Source organism: Mizuhopecten yessoensis, unplaced genomic scaffold, assembly GCF_002113885.1.
Source record: "Mizuhopecten yessoensis strain PY_sf001 unplaced genomic scaffold, ASM211388v2 scaffold8573, whole genome shotgun sequence".
Classification (NCBI taxonomy): Eukaryota; Metazoa; Mollusca; class Bivalvia; order Pectinida; family Pectinidae; genus Mizuhopecten; species Mizuhopecten yessoensis.
Window position 1 is genome coordinate 842,151 of NW_018407615.1, and position 22,774 is coordinate 864,924.

General features: G+C 36.1%; 1 protein-coding gene across 5 annotated transcripts in view; it reads left to right on the forward strand.

Moving 5' to 3' along the window:
- LOC110456226 (transient receptor potential cation channel subfamily M member 2-like) overlaps positions 1 to 22,774 on the forward strand; it is a 75,135-nt gene that overhangs the window by 22,194 nt on the left and 30,167 nt on the right. For 4 of the 5 annotated variants that reach the window (XM_021506824.1, XM_021506823.1, XM_021506826.1 and 1 more), the window contains 19 exons: positions 607 to 787; positions 1,028 to 1,208; positions 4,489 to 4,652; positions 6,708 to 6,897; positions 7,133 to 7,239; positions 10,052 to 10,149; positions 11,102 to 11,307; positions 11,815 to 11,915; positions 12,256 to 12,390; positions 12,886 to 12,945; positions 13,320 to 13,539; positions 14,055 to 14,158; positions 14,550 to 14,650; positions 14,955 to 15,180; positions 15,757 to 15,870; positions 16,735 to 16,826; positions 17,961 to 18,066; positions 18,653 to 18,781; positions 22,111 to 22,122. In XM_021506824.1, coding sequence (XP_021362499.1) covers positions 607 to 787; positions 1,028 to 1,208; positions 4,489 to 4,652; positions 6,708 to 6,897; positions 7,133 to 7,239; positions 10,052 to 10,149; positions 11,102 to 11,307; positions 11,815 to 11,915; positions 12,256 to 12,390; positions 12,886 to 12,945; positions 13,320 to 13,539; positions 14,055 to 14,158; positions 14,550 to 14,650; positions 14,955 to 15,180; positions 15,757 to 15,870; positions 16,735 to 16,826; positions 17,961 to 18,066; positions 18,653 to 18,781; positions 22,111 to 22,122 — 2,527 coding nt within the window. The remainder of the gene's footprint in view (positions 1 to 606; positions 788 to 1,027; positions 1,209 to 4,488; positions 4,653 to 6,707; positions 6,898 to 7,132; positions 7,240 to 10,051; positions 10,150 to 11,101; positions 11,308 to 11,814; positions 11,916 to 12,255; positions 12,391 to 12,885; positions 12,946 to 13,319; positions 13,540 to 14,054; positions 14,159 to 14,549; positions 14,651 to 14,954; positions 15,181 to 15,756; positions 15,871 to 16,734; positions 16,827 to 17,960; positions 18,067 to 18,652; positions 18,782 to 22,110; positions 22,123 to 22,774) is intronic. The other variant, XM_021506825.1, reaches the window with a different exon arrangement.

Sequence of the window (22,774 nt, forward strand, 5' to 3'; positions counted from 1 at the left end):
CAGCAAAAGTCATGACAGGCACGGGGTATCAATATTGTTATATATAACAACAACATATAGGTAGGAATACTACACTTGCATCATACATGAACTTTGAAAACAATTATTTACGTATAGTATTGCTGTCTTAATTGTCCGCTAGTTGAGTCCAACATGGCACATGACGGCGTGCTGTTGTTGTTATCTTCACTGCCTCACTTTCGAAACAACCACGTGACATATATAAATAGATCTGCGTTAAATTTACGCATGGCTTCCCCGAGATTTCAGTGGTCAAAACTGGACATTGCAAGAAGAACTCGACCATCATATTGCCCTGGTATAACTTTTGGAAGGCCAGAGAACGCATTTAGACCCATTTATTTTGTATTTTTTTCCCCGACCAGCCCCATTAATGTCTTAAAATACTTGTTATCAAAAAATTAAAATGGCATTAGCCGAGTCATCAAGAAAAAAAGTACTACTTAAGTTAAATTATTGATATGTGTGGCAAAACACACTTTAGGACAATGAAGTACATTGTTCATCATGCATCCAGAAAAATATTGAATGTTTTTATCCAAGGTCCAAAAATGGTTCTTCATTTGCCTAAGTGTGCTGTTTTAGGGTGCCTGTTAGCAATGATGCATTGTGTCAATGTGGGTATCCCATGTCAGCCCACCCTCATACACGCCCACATGATGGCTTCCCGTCAGACAGCTGGAAGGTGGACACCAACACCTATTCCCTACCGACAGATGCCTTCGGAGAGGTGGAGTTTGTTGGTTATGGTCAGACGGAAAGAAAGGTATAATATTCAAAAGAATACAACAAACTGCAAAATTTGCAAAAAATGAATATATGTATGAAACTATTAAGACTTGTTATTTGAATTATTTGACTTATTATGAAATCCAAGATTACTACCATGGTCCCAAATTGTCGAAATGTTGTTCAAATGAGAAAAAAACCAAGTGGAAAATTCAGGCTCCATCGGAGCATGTTGTTGTATATGTGATTTACAGTAGTGTTCTCCCCTTGATTGCAGTATGTGCGTGTGGATGTTAAAACCAAGACAAATGACATGCTAAAGTTGATGATGGATATTTGGGGCCTTGATAAACCCAACCTTCTTATTTCTGTGACTGGGGGTGCTAAAAACTTCCATATGACAACGAGGCTCAAGGAGGTGTTCCGCAGAGGCTTGATGAAGGTTGCTAAGAGCACAGGTAAGGAAATGAGAGCAGTTTTAATGAAATTCCAATATATTTCTGGAAAGTTAAAGAAAAGTTCTAGTAAACCGAAAACTCATATTCCAAGCTCTATTTTTTTTTTATCTATCTCCTGCTACCTTATAAACACCATAATGTGCATAGGTTGTTCATTTATAGAGAGTTTATATATTGAAATCCTGAAGTGACCCTTTTACTGATGGTGGGCTATTCAAATCACCCTGCGTCCGTGGTCCGTCCTTAAACAATTGTTGTTATCAGTATTTCTCAAGCAGTGCCAGAGGGATCTTTCTCAAATTTTATATGTAGGTTCCCCTTGGTCCTAGCTGTGCAGGGCAATTTTAGAGACTAATTGGATAAACAACATGGCCGACAGGCAGCCATCTTGGATTTTGATAGTGAAAGTTTGTTATCTCTATTTCTCCGGAAGTACTTGAAGGATCTTTTTAAAATTTTATGCCTCAATAGTTACCTCAAGGTGCATTTACTGTTAACATGACTCGATCAAACAGATTAGAGGAAAGAAGAGAAAAGATTGAACTGACAAAGAACAAATGAAGATGGTACAAAGGTGGGCGCCAAGATCCCTCTTGGATCTCTGGTTAATTTCTTGTTTTGAAATTTTTGAAACGGTAATGTAGAAGTACCATCATGGTACAAAAGTTCCTTACAAGTTCCTAGCAAAAGTATGATGTAGCCTTTGATTGGCTGAGACATTTCAACTTCTATTCAAGAACTGTTGTAGCTATTGACAAACTTGGTACAAATATTCCCCTCCTTACGAAGTCCTAGCATGTTGTTCTTAATTACTTTTTGGGTTAATCCAAACTTCAAAAGACTGGCAAATTGTGTTTTAGTTTCATCACGGAATTAGATTGTGATCTAAGTCCTTGGTTTCATGTAGACAGTATAGAGGTTTAATAGTGAAAGAAAAAAATACACTGATTATAGTCTCCAAGTAAAATTTGTAACTAGCAATATGGATGTCAAAATATTTTCCTAGCTGTATCATTCATCAAATCAGGCTTCATTATAAAAAGCCCAACAAGTTCTATACTTGTGCTGGACTTCTTTTGTTAAGTTGAAATGACCTCATACAGCATTACATGCATTGCACATACATCTAACATCAAATAAATAATAATAATAATAAATATAATACACTTACATCTTACATCAAATAAATAATAATAATAATAAATATAATACACATACATCTTACATCAAATAAATAATAATAAATATAATACACATGCATCTTACAACTAATAAATGTAACACCTTGTTGATGATACTGAGGCTGATGTTACATACTGTACATTGGCTTTAATTCAACTTTTAAAAAACTAACAAAACAGCAATGGCAAACATAGAGCTATGAATATCATTGGCTGTTATAATGCTACATACTGTATTGCCGACACTGAATTGTTAGGTTGTGGCGGTAGTCGAATCATTATCCCTGCATCGTTGAATAAATATATAAGCAGCATACAGTGCTTGAAGCAGCTGTGTGGAATCATCAAAAAAGTCACGTAAAGTGTTAGAAATAGCAACATCAATTATTTACAGGTAAATCAGCATTCCTGTGTGTGTACAGGGTTTTATCAGGCAGTCAGGTCTTGCATTTAATTTGTGAGTCAGTATCACAATGGATAATGCAGAATATGTTGGTGTTTTCAGTCCAGATGTAGCCTAAGCCTAATTATGGGAAAGGTATTATATCACCAGCCTTAATGATATTTATGATTCCTTTCTGTCTAATAGGGTTGCTTGGTTACAAAATCAGTTGCACATTAAATAGTATTGATTAGGGTGTCATAGAATGGTCTGGAGAAGTAATTATATCCCAACGGTACCTAAACAGGGGAGGTAAATCTAGTACTGCTGTCAGTCTGTACACTATTCCTTCCATTTATAGAAATGAGATTGTGTACAACATGTCTCATGAATCCCTCTCTGGATTTGGTTTATACTGACATCATAGTATGGTAACATTGAGATGTACACTTGATTATATTTTGTTGATAATAGGTCAAGGTTTAAGGGTTTAAGGGTCAAGGTCACCGCTTGGTTGAAGATGGAGGAATACATAAACAGCAGTAGAGGCCACTCATTTAAGATATATCAACAACAAACTGTAACATCTAAAAGAAAGAAGTATTTTACAGTCAGAGTGGTGAATATTTGGAATAATTTTTAAAACGCACGATCCCTAAATTCGTTTAAGAATAGGCTAGATAAATGCTGGAAAAATCAGGAAATATATTACTTTAGAGCATCGATTAAAAGTGGCTGGACTTTAAGTTCGGTGTGATACAATGATCGAGTCCAGCGGAAAGGACCTATAGAGTTCCTGCACTGGAAAATAACTCTGAGTAACATCTTCGTGGGCTTTTATGGGGAGTGGGTGATAGTGTTAAACCTATATCTATTCCGTCCCTTCCTGATTCACTGTCAGATGCTGATAAAATGTGCTCAGCATCTTTAACATATTAAGAATATAAGGCTTCAGACATTGAGCAAAAATGTGCTATTTATATACTGCAGACTGATTGATCAGATTTTAGATTTCTTGTCCCATTATTGAGGATAAAACAGATCAGGAATGATACAGATTTTCTATGAGTCAGATGTTCTAGTTCATGAGAGATAGATAGTCAAGGAACAAGGCAGATTTTGTACGTATCTGCTGTCTATAGGCTAGACAGTCAAGAAACTATACAGGTTTCGTCTAGTCCTTACAGTGACGGTTTGACTGATCAGGAACTAGATTGATTTAGCTTAATATCATAACAATATACTTTAAAGGTCAAATGATGTACAGTGTACTTTGCATTTGGTTGATGTTTATTAAGGAAGCCTACTACTGGTATATATCACATAAAAGTCAGGGAATTATCTGTTTAAAATTGGTCCTAAATTAATGAGAAGGCCTGAGTCAACTCACTAGTGAAACCAGCTCCATGAAAAAACTTTTAGACACTTAAATTATTTTTTTTGTTTTTTGTTTCATATATACTTTTGTGTTATCAAAAAAGTGATAATTCTTGTTTCAGTAATCTCATGAAATTTATCTCTAAAGTGTTAGGGCTAAGTTAGAGTGACACTGTAGTTTTCATCCAGTCCGACCTCATATGACTCTGGCTATTGGGAGGACATTAACTCACCGTTAACTCAACATTGTCGACGTCATACCAAAACATATTAAACCCAGATAACAAGAGAGAGAAGATTATAATACATGTAGTTTACAATTGGGTGCTGTGTGTTTCAGGTGCGTGGATCATCACCGGAGGAACCAACACTGGGGTAATGAAACATGTTGGGGAAGCTGTGCGGGATTATGGTCTAACCTCTGTATCATCCACTCCTGTTGTTGCCATCGGCGTAGCAACCTGGGGTGTCATCCAGAACAAGCAAGAGCTGGTCAGTAAGGACGTAAGTACAAAAGAGCAAGGGTATGTCAATAATACCCACTTCTGAGGTTAAAGATAAATCTTATCTATAGCAGTCTAAGTCTGGTACTAGTGGCTCTATAAAGGTAATCCCTATCTATACAGATCTAAGTCTGGTACTAGTGGCTCTATAAAGGTAATCTCTATATATAGAGGTCTAAGTCTGGTACTAGTGGCTCTACAAAGGTAATCCCTATCTATAGAGGTCTAAGTCTTGTACTAGTGGCTCTATATAGGTAATCCCTATCTATACAGGTCTGAGTCTGGTACTAGTGGCTCTATAAAGGTAATCCCTATCTTTACAGGTCTAAGTCTGGTACTAGTGACTCTATAAAGGTAATCCCTATATATACTGGTCTACGTCTGGTACTAGTGGCTCTAAAAAGGTAATCCCTATCTATACAGGTCTACGTCTGGAACAAGGGGCTCTATAAGGGTAATCCCTATCTATAGAGGTCTACGTCTGGTACTAGTGGCTCTATAAAGGTAATCTCTATATATAGAGGTCTAGGTCTGGTACTAGTGGCTCTATAAAGGTAATCCTTATCTATAGAGGTGTAAGTCTGGTACTAGTGGCTCTATAAAGGTAATCTCTATATATAGAGGTCTAGGTCTGGTACTAGTGGCTCTATAAAGGTAATCTCTATATATAGAGGTCTAGGTCTGGTACTAGTGGCTCTATAAAGGTAATCCTTATCTATAGAGGTGTAAGTCTGGTACTAGTGGCTCTATAAAGGTAATCTCTATATATAGAGGTCTAGGTCTGGTACTAGTGGCTCTATAAAGGTAATCTCTATATATAGAGGTCTAAGTCTGGTACTAGTGGCTCTACAAAGGTAATCCCTATCTATAGAGGTCTAAGTCTTGTACTAGTGGCTCTATATAGGTAATCCCTATCTATACAGGTCTAAGTCTGGTACTAATGGCTCTATAAAGGTAATCCCTATCTATAGAGGTCTAACTCTGGTACTAGTGGCTCTATATAGGTAATCTCTATATATAGAGGTGTAGGTCTGGTACTAGTGGCTCTATAAAGGTAATCCCTATCTATAGAGGTCTAAGTCTGGTACTAGTGGCTCTATAAAGATAATCCCTATCTATAGAGGTCTAAGTCTGGTAATAGTGGCTCTATAAAGGTAATCCCTATCTATAGAGGTCTAAGTCTGGTAATAGTGGCTCTATAAAGGTAATCCCTATCTATAGAGGTCTAAGTCTTGTACTAGTGGCTCTATATAGGTAATCCCTATCTATACAGGTCTAAGTCTGGTACTAGTGGCTCTATAAAGGTAATCCCTATCTATAGAGGTCTATGTCTGGTACTATTGACTCTATAAAGGTAATCTCTATATATAGAGGTCTAAGTCTGGTACTAGTGGCTTTATAAAGGTAATCCCTATATATAGAGGTCTAAGTCTTGTACTAGTGGCTCTATAAAGGAAATCTCTATATATAGGGGTCTAAGTCTGGTACTAGTGGCTTTATAAAGGTAATCCCTATATATAGAGGTCTAAGTCTTGTACTAGTGGCTCTATAGAGGTAATCCTTATCTATACAGGTCTAAGTCTGGTACTAGTGGCTCTATAAAGGTAATCCCTATCTATAAAGGTCTAAGTCTGGTACTAGTGGCTCAGACTATAATACTGTAATACTGTATGAATGCATATATCTTTGACGGAAAGTTTTATGTATTGATATTAATACAGTTTCAATATTAGAAAACATACTTCGCCACTCAGTCGCCAGATATTTTTGAGGTAGACATTTAACTTTTTCATCATTATTTTCAACTGTGTGCTCAAATTCAATCATTGAATTATTATATGAAACAACTGAAGCAGTGGTGTTTTCACTACAGTATCATTTAGTCAAATACAGGTCATTGTAAACATATTTTCAAGGCTCTTGGAGTGAAGTTTTGAAAGGTTAGCACTTTTGAAAGCATTTCAATATACTTTAAAAACTAATAGAATATGCAGAATGATATCATAATGCTTTTTTTCTTAGAACAGTAACCTGTAATTTGTTGTGTTTATATCAGGGTAACGGGAAGTGGCCAGCCCGATACAGGATTGAGAAGGAGGCAAAGGTTCGAGAGAGTTGTCTGGATCCCAATCACACCCATTTTATACTGGTGGACAATGGAACACAGCACAATTTCGGTGTGGAGATCCCTTTCCGTGCTGAACTGGAACAAACTGTTGCCAACATGAAAACTGATGCTAGCAAAGGTAAAATTATGTCAATACTAGAAAAACATGTTAATTTGGCTTAAAATATGCATCTTTTTATTAAAAACTTAAGGGTTTCAAAAAACACCCCAAAACAATCAATATTTCATGACAATACAATGAATAAGTGTTTTTTTTCAAATGTAAAGAAATAAAATTGAATTAAGAATCACTATGTATAGAAATCTCTGTTGGTTTTCCTTAATGATTAATATTTGTATGGTTTGTTGTGCAGATGCTGTGTCAGTTCCCATTGTACTGCTAGTGTTACAAGGAGGTCCCAATACACTACAGACAGTCAAACAGGCCGTCCATAACAATACACCTATTGTAGTGGTCGAGGTAGGTATCTACTGCCCTCACTAGAGACTTGAGAGGGTATACATGTAGTGGTCGAGGTAGGTATCTCTACTGCCCTCACTAGAGAGTGTACATGTAGTGGTTGAGTTAGGTATCTCTACTGCCCTCACTAGAGAGTGTACATGTAGTGGTTGAGGGAGGTATCTCTACTGCCCTCACTAGAGACTTGCGAGGGTACACATGTAGTGGTTGAGTTAGGTATCTCTCCTGCCCTCACTAGAGACTTGACAGGGGACACATGTAGTGGTTGAGTTAGGTATCTCTACTCCCCTCACTAGAGACTTGACAGGGTACACATGTAGTGGTTGAGGTAGGTATCTCTACTGCCCTCACTAGAGAGTGTACATGTAGTGGTTGAGGTAGATATCTCTACTGTCCCCACTAGAGACTTGAGAGAGTGTACATGTAGTGGTTGAGGTAGATATCTCTACTGCCCTCACTAGAGACTTGAGAGGGTACACATGTAGTGGTTGAGTTAGGTATCTCTACTGCCCTCACTAAAGACTTGAGATGGTACACATGTAGTGGTTGAGTTAAGTATCTCTACTGCCCTCACTAGAGACTTGAGAGGGTGCACATGTAGTGGTCAAGGTAGGTATCTACTGCCCTCACTAAAGACTTGAAAGAGTACACATGTAGTGGTCGAGGTAGGTATCTGTTCTACCCTCACTAGAAACTTGAGAGAGTGCACATGTAGTGGTCGAGGTAGGTATCTCTACTGCCCTCACTAGAGACTTGAGAGAGTGTACATGTAGTGGTTGAGGTAGGTATCTCTACTGCCCTCACTAGAGACTTGAGAGGGTGCACATGTAGTGGTCGAGGTAGGTATCTACTGCCCTCACTAGAGACTTGAGAGAGTACACATGTAGTGGTTGAGGTAGGTATCTGTTCTGCCCTCACTAGAGACTTGAGAGGGTGTACATGTAGTGGTCGAGGTAGGAATATCTACTGCCCTCACTAGAGACTGAGTGGGGTTACATTTAGTGGTCGAGGTAGGAATATCTACTGCCCACACTAGAGACTTGAGAGAGTGCACATGTAGTGGTCGAGGTAGGAATCTCTACTGCCCTCACAAGAGACTTGAGAGAGTATACATGTATTGGTCGAGATAGGTATCTGTACTGCCCTTCCTAGAGACTTGAGAGGGTGCACATGTAGTGGCCGAGGTTGGAATCTCTACTGCCTTCACTAGAGACTTGAGAGGGTGTACATGTAGTGGTTGAGTTAGGTATCTACTGCCCTCACTAGAGACTTGAGCGAGTGCACATGTAGTGGTCGAGGTAGGAATCTCTACTGCCCTCCTAGAGACTTGAGAGAGTACACATGTAGTGGTTGAGTTAGGTATCTACTGCCTAATAGAGACTTGAAAGGGGTGCACATGTAGTGGTCGAGATAGGTATCTCTACTGCCCTCACTAGAGACTGAGTGGGGTTACATGTAGTGGTCGAGGTAGGAATATCTACTGCCTTCACTAGAGACCGAGTGGGGTTACATGTAGTGGTTGAGGTAGGAATCTCTACTGCCCTCACTAGAGACTGAGAGTGCACATGTAGTTGTCGAGGTAGGAATCTCTACTGCCCTCACTAGAGACTGAGTGGGGTTACATGTAGGGGTTGAGGTAGGAATATCTACTGCCCTCACTAGAGACTGAGTATTGTTACATGCAGTGGTTGAGGTAGGAATCTCTACTGCCCTCACTAGAGACTGAGTATTGTGACATGTGGTGGTCGAGGTAGGAATCTCTACTGCCCTCACTAGAGACTGAGTATTGTTACATGCAGTGGTTGAGGTAGGAATCTCTACTGCCCTCACTAGAGACTGAGTGGGGTTACATGTAGGGGTTGAGGTAGGAATATCTACTGCCCTCACTAGAGACTGAGTATTGTTACATGTAGTGATTGAGGTAGGTATCTCTACTGCCCTCACTAGAGACTAAGTGGGGTTAATTACATGTAGTGGCTGAGGTAGGAATATCTACTGCCCGCACTAGAGACTGAGTATTGTTACATGTAGTGATTGAGGTAGGAATATCTACTGCCCTCACTAGAGACTGAGTATTGTTACATGTAGTGGTTGAGGTAGGTACCTCTACTGCCCTCACTAGAGACTGGAGTGGAGGTAGAGATGGAGTGTCAAAATATTACACAGTGTCATTAACGTGAGAAACCTAATGTATGCAATGCTGTTGGAGCCTTATGTGTATAATACCATCCTGATGTAAAAAATACCATGAGAGGTTGAATGTATATAATACCATGGAAGCCTTTTGTATAATAAAATTAGTACATGTACCATGAGATGTTGTATGTATATAAAAATTGATGAGAGGTTGAATGTATACAATAGTCGAGAGGTCGAATATATATGATACCATGGGTATATAATACCACCAGTGGTCTGATGTATACAATACCACAAGGGGTTGCGGGTAACGATATTATGAGAGGACTCAAATATATAAAATGCCAAGAAGAATCTAATTATGTCATACCACACAATACCACAGGGTTCTAATTTAAGCAATTAATTCTGTACAAAAAGGAGATTGATTATATTCAATAATTATTAATCTTTTACAATGATGGATGTAATCTACAAACGAATAAGCTCATTATGAATTACTGCTTATTACAAAGTCCTATATCTTTGGTCAGTGGCAAGGAATTGTCTGATGGATGATCCATCTGTGAACCAATTATACTTATAATGTAGTATTTTCTTAGGTTCCCTCAGATTGGGTGTAAACATATGTTACTGTAAGCTAAATACTGACTTCTCAATTTGGATATTTCAGGGATCTGGCAAAGCAGCAGACATCTTGGCCTATGCTTACAATAACTCTGGTGAAGAGGAAATAGAGGTGACAGATCACGATGGAAACATTCTAACTCAGTAAGTCACACAATACATTCCTCAAGTTAGTGTCTTTACACATCAGTAAATTGTAGACATGTTGCTTATCTGAAAATCTTTGAAAAACCCCTAAAAATCTATTTGTTATCAGTATGTTAAGTTCTGCTGTCTTTGAAAAGAAAAAGAAAAGAAAAATACATGTACTGAAAAAAAGAAATGATTGAGTGTCATAAGACATTGAATATAGAATTCAACAGATTATAAGACTCTTTCATGCTCAGAGGTGTAGGATAGGGAAATTCCACCCGAGGGGTTTTCACATTTGGTAAAACCGGAGACTTTGTCAAGGGTTTTACCAAATTTGAAAAACCCCAGGGTGGAATTTCCCTATCCTACACCCTTGGGCATGAAGGAGTATTTTTCTCTCATTCCAACCACCAGAATAAGCTCAGAAACCATAAAAATGTGTTTGGACTGGCCACCATTTTGAAAATACCAATCCCCCCCCTGAGCTTTTTAGACAAAAATGAATCAGCAAGCCAGCATATCCCATATAGGCAAACAGAATTTGCGCATGAAAATTAATCGCATCTTTCTAACGTGTTCAGGAAATATATCGTAAAAGGTTTTAAATTTCATCACGTCGTCTTTTCGGCATTGCGGCATCGGAGAGTTCCAAATTCGTGACCTCACGTCATTGACGAGCCATTGTGATGTTACGTCACATCATTGTCGAGCCATTGTGACGTCACGTCACATGAAATGGGGTGTAAGATAGAAATTCCCTACACCCCTTTCTTACGCTGGACAGCTCTATCTTACACACAGGGAAATGAGATAAAAAAGGTTTACATACCTCAGATGAAAGAACAGTTTTACAGGCATTGTCCTACTTATTAATGGTTCTGCTGCTACCACAATTAAGAGATAAATAAAAAGATACAGCTAATGTATATCCTGTTGTACAGTATGAGTTTATTGTAATTGCCAGGATGCGAACACTGTTTGACGATGCCCTGAGCTCACAAATACAGGAGATGGTACTTGATGCGTACGGTACCAAGAACCTTGTCAACAACTGTGGTGTGGTGAAGGATTGTCTGGAGAAGCGTGACCTCATCAACGTATTCAAACTCAGTACCTCCATAGGCTCTCAGAAAGACATTGATGTTCCCATACTACACGCCCTGCTCAAAGGTGGGTGTTACCATTGTATCAGTTAATACAGGAAATTTTTGCTGCTGCTTGATTTTCACATCCCCCCCCCCCCCCCCCCCCCCCCCCCCCATCCTTAATGAAGGCAAATTTATCATTACAGCAAGCATTTGTAAACAACATAATTGACATGATAGTAATTGAATGTGAAGGACATATATAGTATTCATCGAAGATTGTTTTTAATGTCGAAGGGTGAAAAATTTGACTGGGCAAAACTTTCCCAATATACAGTACAAATATTGATACCTCTTTAAAATAAAAGTTTTATTGACACAAATTTACCAGACTGTCAATATTGTTTATAACCATTTAGAAAGATTGACTTGGATGAAAACAGGATTATTTAAAGCTGTAGGTAATATCATCCCCTTTGCAGGACATAAAGGTGTTAACATGAAGATTTTAAAATTTCCAAGATCAGCACACTCGAACATCTTGCTGTTTAATTTATAAGATGTAACTAACCCTGAAAGTTTGAATTTTCAGCTAACAAAGGACAGGACTTCCACCAGCTCCGACTAGCTCTGGCCTGGAATAGGATAGATATCGCCAAAAGTGAAATCTTCACAGATGACAAATTATGGCCGGTAAGAATATCCAATGAGTATTTCTCTGTGTTCACAGATTGAATTTTATTTATTTATGGTTATCTTAAATTAATTTTACATTAAATTAAATTAAAAACTAAAGCTTGAATGTGTTAGTTGCATGACGTTGAAATAGGCTAAAAGATTCAAAGGCATTTTATGTAAGCTGTATCATATAATAAATTGTACAAGTACTTACTGCGAAATATTTCAGTTGACATATATAGTTGATAGATGTTTGGAGTGATAACTACATGAAGTAAAGTTGTTCTTTATATACAGTTTTTAGATGATATGATGTACTGGTACCCTATTAAAGCTATATACTATTACATTCCAGTCGGGCAGTCTGGATGAGATCATGCTGTTAGCTATAGACCTTAACCGTGTGGACTTTGTTGAAATGTTTCTTGACAACGGAGTCAGTCTGAAGGATTTCCTCACAGTCAAAGTCCTGCTACAGCTCTATAACTCCGTATGTAAACTTTTCTATTCCGTCTTTGCGTATTGCAGAGTTATCTTCTCTTGGGAGCAGGTATTGATTGTTACGTCATTGGTTTGTGCGAGAAAATTACATTGTTTTCTCAAAAATCGATGATGTTACTCTCACAAACAAGTGACGTAACAATCAATACCTGCTCCCAAGAGAAGATAACTCTGCAATACGCAAAGACGGAATACTCAATATCGTAACGACAAAGTTGTCAATCTTAAATGATAAACATATTTCAACAATTACACAGGGTTCTGCTGATTTTGCAAATTTATACTGTGTAAATATTGTATATTTTATGTTAGCCACAAGTGAATAGAATTCTTGACTCAAGTTAGTACAAAATGTCAATTAAGTCCAAATTTGATTTTAAAATATATATATGCCATCATGATCAGATGAGAATATCTTCGATTTATTTTAATAAATTTTATAGAAATAATTTAGTATTTTCTTTAAAATTTTCAATTTGTACAGGTTCAGAAAAACTCACTTTTGTACACATTACTACAAAAGATGAAAAAGAAGGCAGACAATGTAAGTGTGACATATTCTTCTCTCTTCAGGTGTTGTTTATTTTTTATTGTTATATTCTGAAAACTTTGATTAAACCTCCTGTCTTGATTTTTGCATATTTCTTATTAGATGAGAATTATTTACCAAGTTTTAATTGTTCAGTTCCAGATTAGTGTAAACCATAAGAGCTATATGGTACCTAAATCACACTGGCTCTTCAGTACGCTAGCTCGGTCCTATAATTGTTTTACTCTGGGACCAACTGCTAACCCATTCACCCCTAAAGTCATAATTGAACCTTACTATATCAAAGGCTGGGCAAATCTATTTAAAAAATGTAGGAGTAAATGAGTTAAACGGCAATGGTAGTGAACAGGTTGTTATTGTGTTTTCAGAAAGAGAAGTATATAGGTCTGACGGAGGTGGGTATGCTGCTACAGTACCTGCTGGGAGATTTCTACATCCCTCTCTACCTAAGAGAGGAATATTTCTCCCGCATAGACGCTGAGCTGGAACTGGATGGTGTGTCGAGCCGACCGCAAGCAGAGGCAAACTTCAAACATGGCATGCTTGGTGTTGCTCTTGTTATGGGCAATGCCATGGCAGGCCCAGTAGGTAGGTGTATTATCATAGATTTGATGGTGATATGTGTCATATCAAACAAAATGTTGCATGTTGGAATTTTATAACCTTCCAAAGTTTTCATGCTTTCACCTCACTCTCCATTTAAGGGGGGTGGGATCCCATTTTTTCAACTCTGCTTTTGTTTATTCATAAGTTTATATCTTAAGGTCTAAGGCGTTTCCATTTTTTTTATTTCAATACAATTTACTTTCTCTCTTTTTCTTCCCCTATCCTAATTATGTCCATAAGAGGAAACACTTCTTATTCATGACATATACATGTATACATTATATATGTTACAAATATTCTAATCATGTTCATGTTTTATAAATACATATAATGTATGAGCAGCACTAAATCATGAATTCAATGTTTTTACATAGAAATATAAGATATAAATATTCACATTGTCTATTGATTTACAATATATCTTGTCCTTGTTATCATTCATAAACATTTATACACAGTCAATTTACAAAACTACGTCTTTGTTTGTATTTCCCCAGATGAATACAGACAGGATTTTGAGAATCCTTACCAAGAGTTATTTACTTGGGCAGTACTCCAAAACAGGCAAGGCATGGCAAAACTTTTCTGGAAACAGGGAAAGGTAGGCTATCTTACAGATATAGTACAACCTAACTGCCAAGGTCACTTTGACCCTTGAACTTGAACACATTGTTCTGAAATAAATCACTTCATATTTTTATGCCAGATTCCCTAATTTGTAACGTACCAGACGGCAACTATTGGCTCATGTATATTGTGTTTTTGAGTATGTTTGGTGAGCTATATGGTGTTTGGGATGTATTGAGGAGTCCCCAGGGACTGAAGTGGTTTACGCAGACTGTCATGGTTTTGTCCGGGTCTGTAGTGTCAGATTGGGTTTTACGTAATTGTTACAGATTTCTAAATGTTGTATTTGATGTCATGATCACTTTAAAAAAACAACAATGGAAAACATTTTAAATAATCTGGCAACTATGATGTTGTGTGGCCAGGAACCAACGGCAGCAGCTCTGGTAGCTTATGGGCTTATGACTGCCATGGCAAAGAAAACCGATGACTGCGAACTGGCAAGGAAATATCGGATCAATGCAGAGTAAGTAATTATAGTGTAACATTGTGTAAATCTGTTAAAAAGTCCTTCAGGAGAATTATTTATGATTTTGTGTAATAATAAACTACATTAATCAACCATGTGTCTTATTCTTCAAAAATATTCAGTAAAAAAGTTGTGTAAATGTTGTTTTTTTATAAGCGTTTGTGATTTAAAATTGGCGTAACATGTAAACATTATAAAATGTATATTAGGAGAGTTGAATATCACGTCGTTAGTATAGTTCCTGATGATAAAGTGGCCTGATTTAACATGTTAACCTATGTTCCTATTCACTGCTGTGTAGTGAGTTTTGCGATCTGTCGGTGAACGTGCTGAATGAGTGCTATGAGTTAGACGAAAGCAAGGCCCAGGATCTCCTCGTCCGAGAACTGGAGCACTGGGGCAGTGCCACCTGTGTCCTCATCGCCGTGGAAACGGACAACAAACAGTTTATCTCTCAGACCGCCTGCCAATCCCTTCTCAACAGTGTTTGGATGGGGAAACTCTCACTTGACAACGGCACTATCAGTGTATGTACATATAAACATATTAATAAGGTGTAATCGTCAGTGTGTGTACATACAAACATATTAATAAGGTGTAATCGTCAGTGTATGTACATATAAACATATTAATAAGGTGTAATCGTCAGTCACTGTACATATAAACATATTAATAAGGTGTAATCGTCAGTGTATGTACATATAAACATATTAATAAAGTGTAATCATCAGTGTATGTACATATAAACATATTAATAAAGTGTAAATGTCAGTTACGTTACTGAAGGTTTTATATAAAATATTTCATAGAACATATTAAATATTACTACGAAATGCTTCTTGCAAATTACTATACAGACTGATGTTCTTAAATGAATGTTATTTTCATGTTCCAAAGATTTTTGAAATTTTGTTTCAAAGTGAACAGAATGTTTCTGAACATAAAACAGTGAAATTATGGTACAGTTGTATTACAAAGAATATAGAAGACGAGGCATTAACATCTAGATTTTATATTTTATCCACGGTTTACATGTTTCGACTAACCAGGACGTCGGGTCTCTCCTTTTCCGTTTGGACACCCTATTTTATTATATGTCACAGATGCTGGCCTGTGTGCTGTTTCCACCACTGCTGCTTATTTTTATGAAATATAAAGATGTAGACGACCCTAATAACTCGCCCACCAGCAATAGCCAAACTGACTCACAAGTAAAGGTAGGTGTCTGGTGATCACTGGTGATCACTGGTGTAGGGCTATGTTTATAAGATTTGCTTAGAACTGGATGTTATAATTATAAAGTGATCTAAGAATTTTGAAAATCAGTTTATATTTTTTGTTCACAATCTCAAAAATTGAGAAACCCATTGAAGTGGGATAAACTGCAGCTTCATTTTTGCCAACTCTTCCTATTTAGGAGGGAGACTCCTGATTTTGGACCTGAAAATTGAGCATTTTCAACCAGTGAATTTGCTAAACTATACTTATTTTCTAAGATATGATGATTTCATATGTGAGAACAGCTCAAAAGATATCATTTAAAAGAGTTATTTTTTCCTATGGTGTACATACACACACATTATTTATGTTTTTAATTCTGAGCATGTGTAATCTCTCCTATGGAAATTTCGAAAAGGTGGCAAGTATGCAGCTGTCAGTTTTCATTTCTCGTGATATTATGCTTTGATATATGAGAATACAAGAATTTTATACTGATGTACATTCCTGATAATGATGGCAAAATAATAGAGAAAATTTCATATTGTTCTGATACTTGTTGAACTACAAAAATACAGAACATACCTTATTATTGTTGTTAATTTGATATAATTAATGTGAAGAATCATATTAAAAACAAGGTATACTTTGCAAAGCAGCACAACTGTGTAATATTACCCTTACATAAGATTTAGATTTCAAGACATAATTAGAATTTACTGATGATAAAGCCACAATGCAGACTTAAAATTGGAGGGGGGAAACAACCCTTTTTAACAAAAAAGATGAGTTTGTCTGTTGAGATCGTCTGTAGAAGTTATGCTGTATGATTGTTTGATGGTGTTTGTTCTTTTAAACTTCAGGATGGAGAGAAAGTACTGACTCGTCGACAAACTCAGCCTTTGTTTTCCCGTGCACAGACTATGCTCCACCTCAAACCAGCTGAAATGACTAAGTAAATTATTTCCTGTAACAATCCTTAAATTTAAATAAAGCTTATAGGAATGATAGCGTGAAAATACATTAAGAGGTCACCATTCTTCAGTTAATTATTGGTGTCGCTTTTGTTCTCAAAAAAAATAGATAACAAAATGAATGTAATCAAAATAAGAAAGTTTTTATAGATTAATGACATACAAAATACAAAATGTCTCTCGATTATAGTTTCTGAATGTAAATCATGTTTAACTCTTAGGAGACACAGGTCTGAACCGAGGCTGACCTCAGGAATATTCGGCATGTGTAGATTGAGGGGTCCAGACGTACCTGACCAAAACTAAAATGCTGACTATTGCTAGTTTGCGTTAGTTTTTTCTAAAACAATGTCAAGCCACATGTGTTTTTTAAGATACATTATGTAATTCAGTTGACGGATGATAGAAGGGCATAATATTCTTAATACATTGTTTTTTTATTCTCCTAAACTGTGCATTTTTAGCTCTGCTTATAGAACGGTCCGAGTGCGTCCGTTTATCATGGAAAATTTCTGTGCCACCTGTACCATTTCAACCAGGATACGCGAATGTAACCTTAGTCTACTCCACTTGACCAATTGATCATATTTCACTCAAATGTTTGCCTTTTTATGCTATCTTACTTCTTAGGATACATATACTGTTAAACATATAAACTATTTAAGTTTTAACTCCCCAACTGTGTAAAACATTGTTGTTTTACTTTGACTCGCAATACCAAGGGAGACAACACCCTTTCTTTACACAACATTGATTGCCTAACTTTGTACAAAGGACGCTTCAAATGACATGTTTATGTCAGTGTTTACAATATAATGTTGATGGCGAATGTGTACATTTTCTGTAAGTGTTAATATAGCTTCTTATCTCTAATACATTTTTATATCATCAACTTTTTAAGATCTGCATTCAAAGAAACTATCTTCATAAAGAAACAGCCTTTGTATGACAATTTTAGTTGTAAACCTAGGTAATATTGTTGAATATATAGTGATATTTAAACAGATTACTGAACCAACGTTTCCTCAATACAATTCCAATGAAATCTTCAAAATGGAAACATGCAGCTGATACATGTAGTGATTACAGTCAGTTTCTGTTGTTCTTGATTACAGAGCGGAGGCAGAAAATGCCAACAAAAACCAACCACGAAAGTATAACATTCTACAGAAGTTTTACCTCTTCTACACATCCCCTGTCATTATATTTGTATACAATGTCGTAAGTATGATAATTTCTCCATTTCTTACTTCAAATTATTAAGGTATATGTACTGATAAAACAGAAATGGTCTACAATTTTTAAAATGCCAATTAGAAATTAGTTAACAGCTAAAAGATGCAGATTTTAAGTGTGTTACTTGAAATGTGGTAAAACAAATATTTTTTCTGTGAAATTGATGAAAGTTCTCTCGTTTGAGCTCGTCAGAGCCAAAATAAAATGATAACTTCTAGACTTAGTTCATGAATCTCATATGAGATAAAAACTCTAGAAAATCATATAAGTGTGTTTGAAATAATTTGTGAAGGTCATACTACAATGTCAGTTAGGATATATATATTCTTTATAAATAAAAATAGAAATCACTTGCTATATCATGTTTACTTTGTTACTTATATAAAATTAAAAATATTCAGATTCCTTACTTTTAGGGTAACAATAAATCATAATCTGGATAATAATTGGTTGGTTTGAGTCTGCCTGATTCAAACTTAACACCTGCGATTTTGGGTAAGATTATTCAGTATGTACATGTACTCATGGGTGTTTTGTTGGTTTTCTGATCATTGTGTTAATTATGTTACAGCTGTCGTACCTGACCTTCCTCGGCCTGTTCAGTTATGTTTTACTGATTAAAATGTCGAAGGACGTGTCGATACAAGAGATTATCCTGATGGTGTGGGTGTTCAGCATATTTGCCGAAGAGATCCGACAGGTAGATTTCTCCAATGTGCTTAAAAGTCTTACAATGTTGTTTATCTATAAAAGTCTTACAATGTTGTTTATCTATAGAATTCCCCCCTTGAAACCTTGGGTCTAGCCTGCATTGTGTACCATATATGTCAGATATTTATTTGCATCTCAACCTTTGCTATGAAGTATCCTTAATTTGAATCAGAAGAGACTGAGCCTGAAATGGAGAGATAGTTGCAATATCATTTTAAATGAGAACATTTTGACACAATTTCTTGAGTGTTTGGGTGAGTGATACAGGCCCTCTGTCTGTTGTTGTATAATGGGATGTTTCACCATTGTGTAGTGTATAATGGGATGTTTCACCATTGTGTAGTGTATAATGGGATGTTTCACCATTACTAAACTGTAGTTATAGGTATTGCTTCAGGCTTTTCTAATATAATAGCATGCTGTAAAACAGGTTAAATTCAAATTATAAAGTAGAGCCATGCACTATAATGAACGGTGTTAGTTAATCACAGGACTATGTACCAACAGTTTGTCAGTATGAACATGGAACACTGTTAAAAATTGTGTTTTCTTCATATTAAAGCTACATTGAATTTCCTTCCATTTTGTCACTATAGGTGTTGAAATGTAATTAGGGCCCCATATCGGAGATACGGGTGCCCTATAGTAATCACTCTGTCTGTCTGTCTGTCTGTCTGTCCGTCCACAAATTTTGTTCCTGGCTGATAACTTTGGTATTTATTGACCGATGTACAAGGTCAAATTTTGCATCTTTTCACTGATGAACATTTTGTTATGACATGATGAAGCAAAGTTAATCAGAATGAAACAAGGAGTCAATTGACCAAAGGTCAAGGTCATTGGGTCAAAGGTCAAGGTTACATTTTGTATTTTTTCACTGGTGAACATTTTGCTATGACACTTTGAAGCAATGTAGCTCAGAATTAAACAAGGAGTCAATTGACCAAAGGTCAAGGTCACTGTGTCAAAGGTGAAGTTTAAATTTTGTACCTTTTCCCTGATGAAAATTTTGTTGTGACATTATGAAGCAATGTTGTTCAGAACTTAACACAGAGTCAACTGACCTTAGGTCCAGGTTATGGGGTCCAAAGGGTCAAGGTCAAGTTTTGTATTTTTTACTGACGAACATTTTGTTATGATATTAAGAAGCAAAGTTGGTCGGCATTAAAGAATAAGACAACTGACCAAAGATCAGGGTCACTTGGTTAATAGTCAAGGTCATTTTGGTCCAAAGTTCAAAGACAAAGTGGATCTCTGACTTTGACCCTGGCTCATGATGGAGGAGGTATATAAGGTGAAATAAAACAAATCAAAGCTAACAAATGAGTATTGCACCAGTATTTACATTTCTGTTAGCCCAGCAAATATGTAGGTGGAAGGAAACAAGACTCACATCATAGTACATGTAAAATGTATATTTTGCTTCCTTGCGATTCTTTTTGAAGTCCAAATATCAAACGTCAAGCTCAGCTATATGGGCAGATTGCTTCTTGATGATTATGGGGGATATATTGCCACAAGGCGGGGCCCTTACTGACCTGTCAGTGTTCTAGTTTATTTAACAAAGAATTTATTTATGATGAAGCATTACTCATATGATTTGATGACTTGGCTCTGCCAAAATATTTCAGTTGGAAATGAACAATTCATATGGTATTGTCTTTGGACTAATTGCTGTATATCACTTCATTTGTTTCAAGCAAAGCATTTATTTTAGCGTTGAATTAACAGGAGAATGATGCACAATTTTAAATCTTTCATGAAATTACAACTTCCACAACACAGTTAATAACTATAAATAGAATGAATTTGTGTCCTGTAAATTGGAGATTCATGTATTCACCAATTAAACCTACATCAATAATTTATATATTATAATTCACTTTTGAAAATAAAGTGATTAACAATTTTACCTGTTTTTGAGTGACTACTGCATGAAAAATTGTGTACGAAGTATTTGCAAGATATCAAAATATGGAATCTGAATCAAAATATTGAAAAGAAAACTTCATACATTTTAAAGTTGAAATGCCTTACAGGTCTGGTAATGGGTGTCTCAGTGTTTATTATAATGGTAATGGTTTTATAATCATACAGACACAATTTTTGGTGAGTGATAAAGGGATTTTAGTTTGGTATACTTTCTCAGCTCTTATCATTTCCTCCCGCTGAATGAATCACAAGTACTTTGCTGAGCGGCTGTTACATTGAACCCTCACGTTTTGTACATTTTTCTGTATAATGCAGGCATAAAACTTAAATTAATAATACTTCATAATTTTAAGTATCTTCACTTCACTGACATTTTCAGTTGCCATTGTCTTCATTAATTCATGACCACGTCATCAACACTATTTTTGTAGCTTATAAATATTAACTGTTAACACCTTTGATAATTATAAACATAAAAGTTTGACCTTTATATTACCTGTTTTGATATTTTTGATTACATCCATATTAATAATACTTATACAAAATATAATACGACTGTCGACCGTCACATTTCTTATTCCTATAAAAGTTAAATATGACTGGTGACCTTCACCTTTCTAGTACATATACAAAATAAAATAAGACTGTTGACCTTCACCATTCTTATACCAGCTGTATGACTGATGACCTTCACCTTTCTAGTACATATTCTTAAAAATTAGACTGTTGACCTTCACCATTCTTATACCAGCTCTATGACTGATGACCTTCACCTTTCTAGTACATATACAATTTATTTTTAGACTGTTGACCTTCACCTTTCTTATACCAGCTGTGTGACTGATGACCTTCACCTTTCTAGTACATATACAAAAAAATATAGACTGTTGACCTTCACCTTTCTTATACAAGCTGTATTACTGATGACCTTCACTTTTCTAGTACATATACAAAAAAAAAATGACTGTTGACCTTCACCTTTCTTATACCAGCTGTGTGACTGATGACCTTCACCTTTCTTGTAGTTCTTGCACTCATACAAAGTAAAATATGACTGTTGATCTTCACCTCTCTAGTACCTAAACAAAATATAATATGACTGATGACCATTACTTTCAGTTATACACCACGCTATAACACCATGCCTTATCTGTACTAGTAAGACAATCATGTGTGGGATGATTGGTGTTTACATGGTAGTGGTTGTCTCATACATAAAATAAGGGTATACAACAGGATGTAAAAACAACTACTGCGGAGTATATTGAGCATATAAGTGTTGTTACTGGTGTCAACTTGCTGATACTTTACTCAGCTTCATATATTAATTGAACTTGATGAAGAAAACATTTATTTATCTGATGAATATATCCCAATTTGTTACAGTCTCTTAAGAGTGTAAGTTTTAAGTATTGAGTGAAAACCTTGTACAAATTAATTACTTAAAAGTAGTGACACTTCTTCATCTCGAGTTTAATTCTATAGAAAATGTATCTGTATTGTTAAAATAATGAGATATCAACGAAACAACTACAGATGGAGAGGTTGATCTGACACATGAGATAATGTCTCAATACCCTAATTGAGCCCAAGATTCCAAATTCAGCCACATGTTCAAAAAGTTATGTGAGGTGACACACAATATCTATCACTATTACCAAGAATTGAAAATTGAAAGCAGTAACCATTAATTGATATTGAGACATTATTGGAACCTGTTGTATGATCCTGTAATTATTTAATTTAATGTGGGAAATCATTCTCTATATGGTAAGTTTGTTTGTATAAAGTTTAAACAGCAGTTTCAATGTATGAAGATTCTGTAATTGAACATATCTTGCAATATGGCTTTAGCTGAGCTTTTAATACCAATTTAAGTGTTTCTGGAAACTTTGTGATATCTAGGATTCCAGTGGCTTAATTTGCAATTGGTTCTGGCTGAATCTATTAAATGTTGATTGGTTTCTTACTGATACTAACACCTGCTCCAACTTGACACCCAGACAATCTATTAAATGTTGATTGGTTTCTTACTGATACTAACACCTGC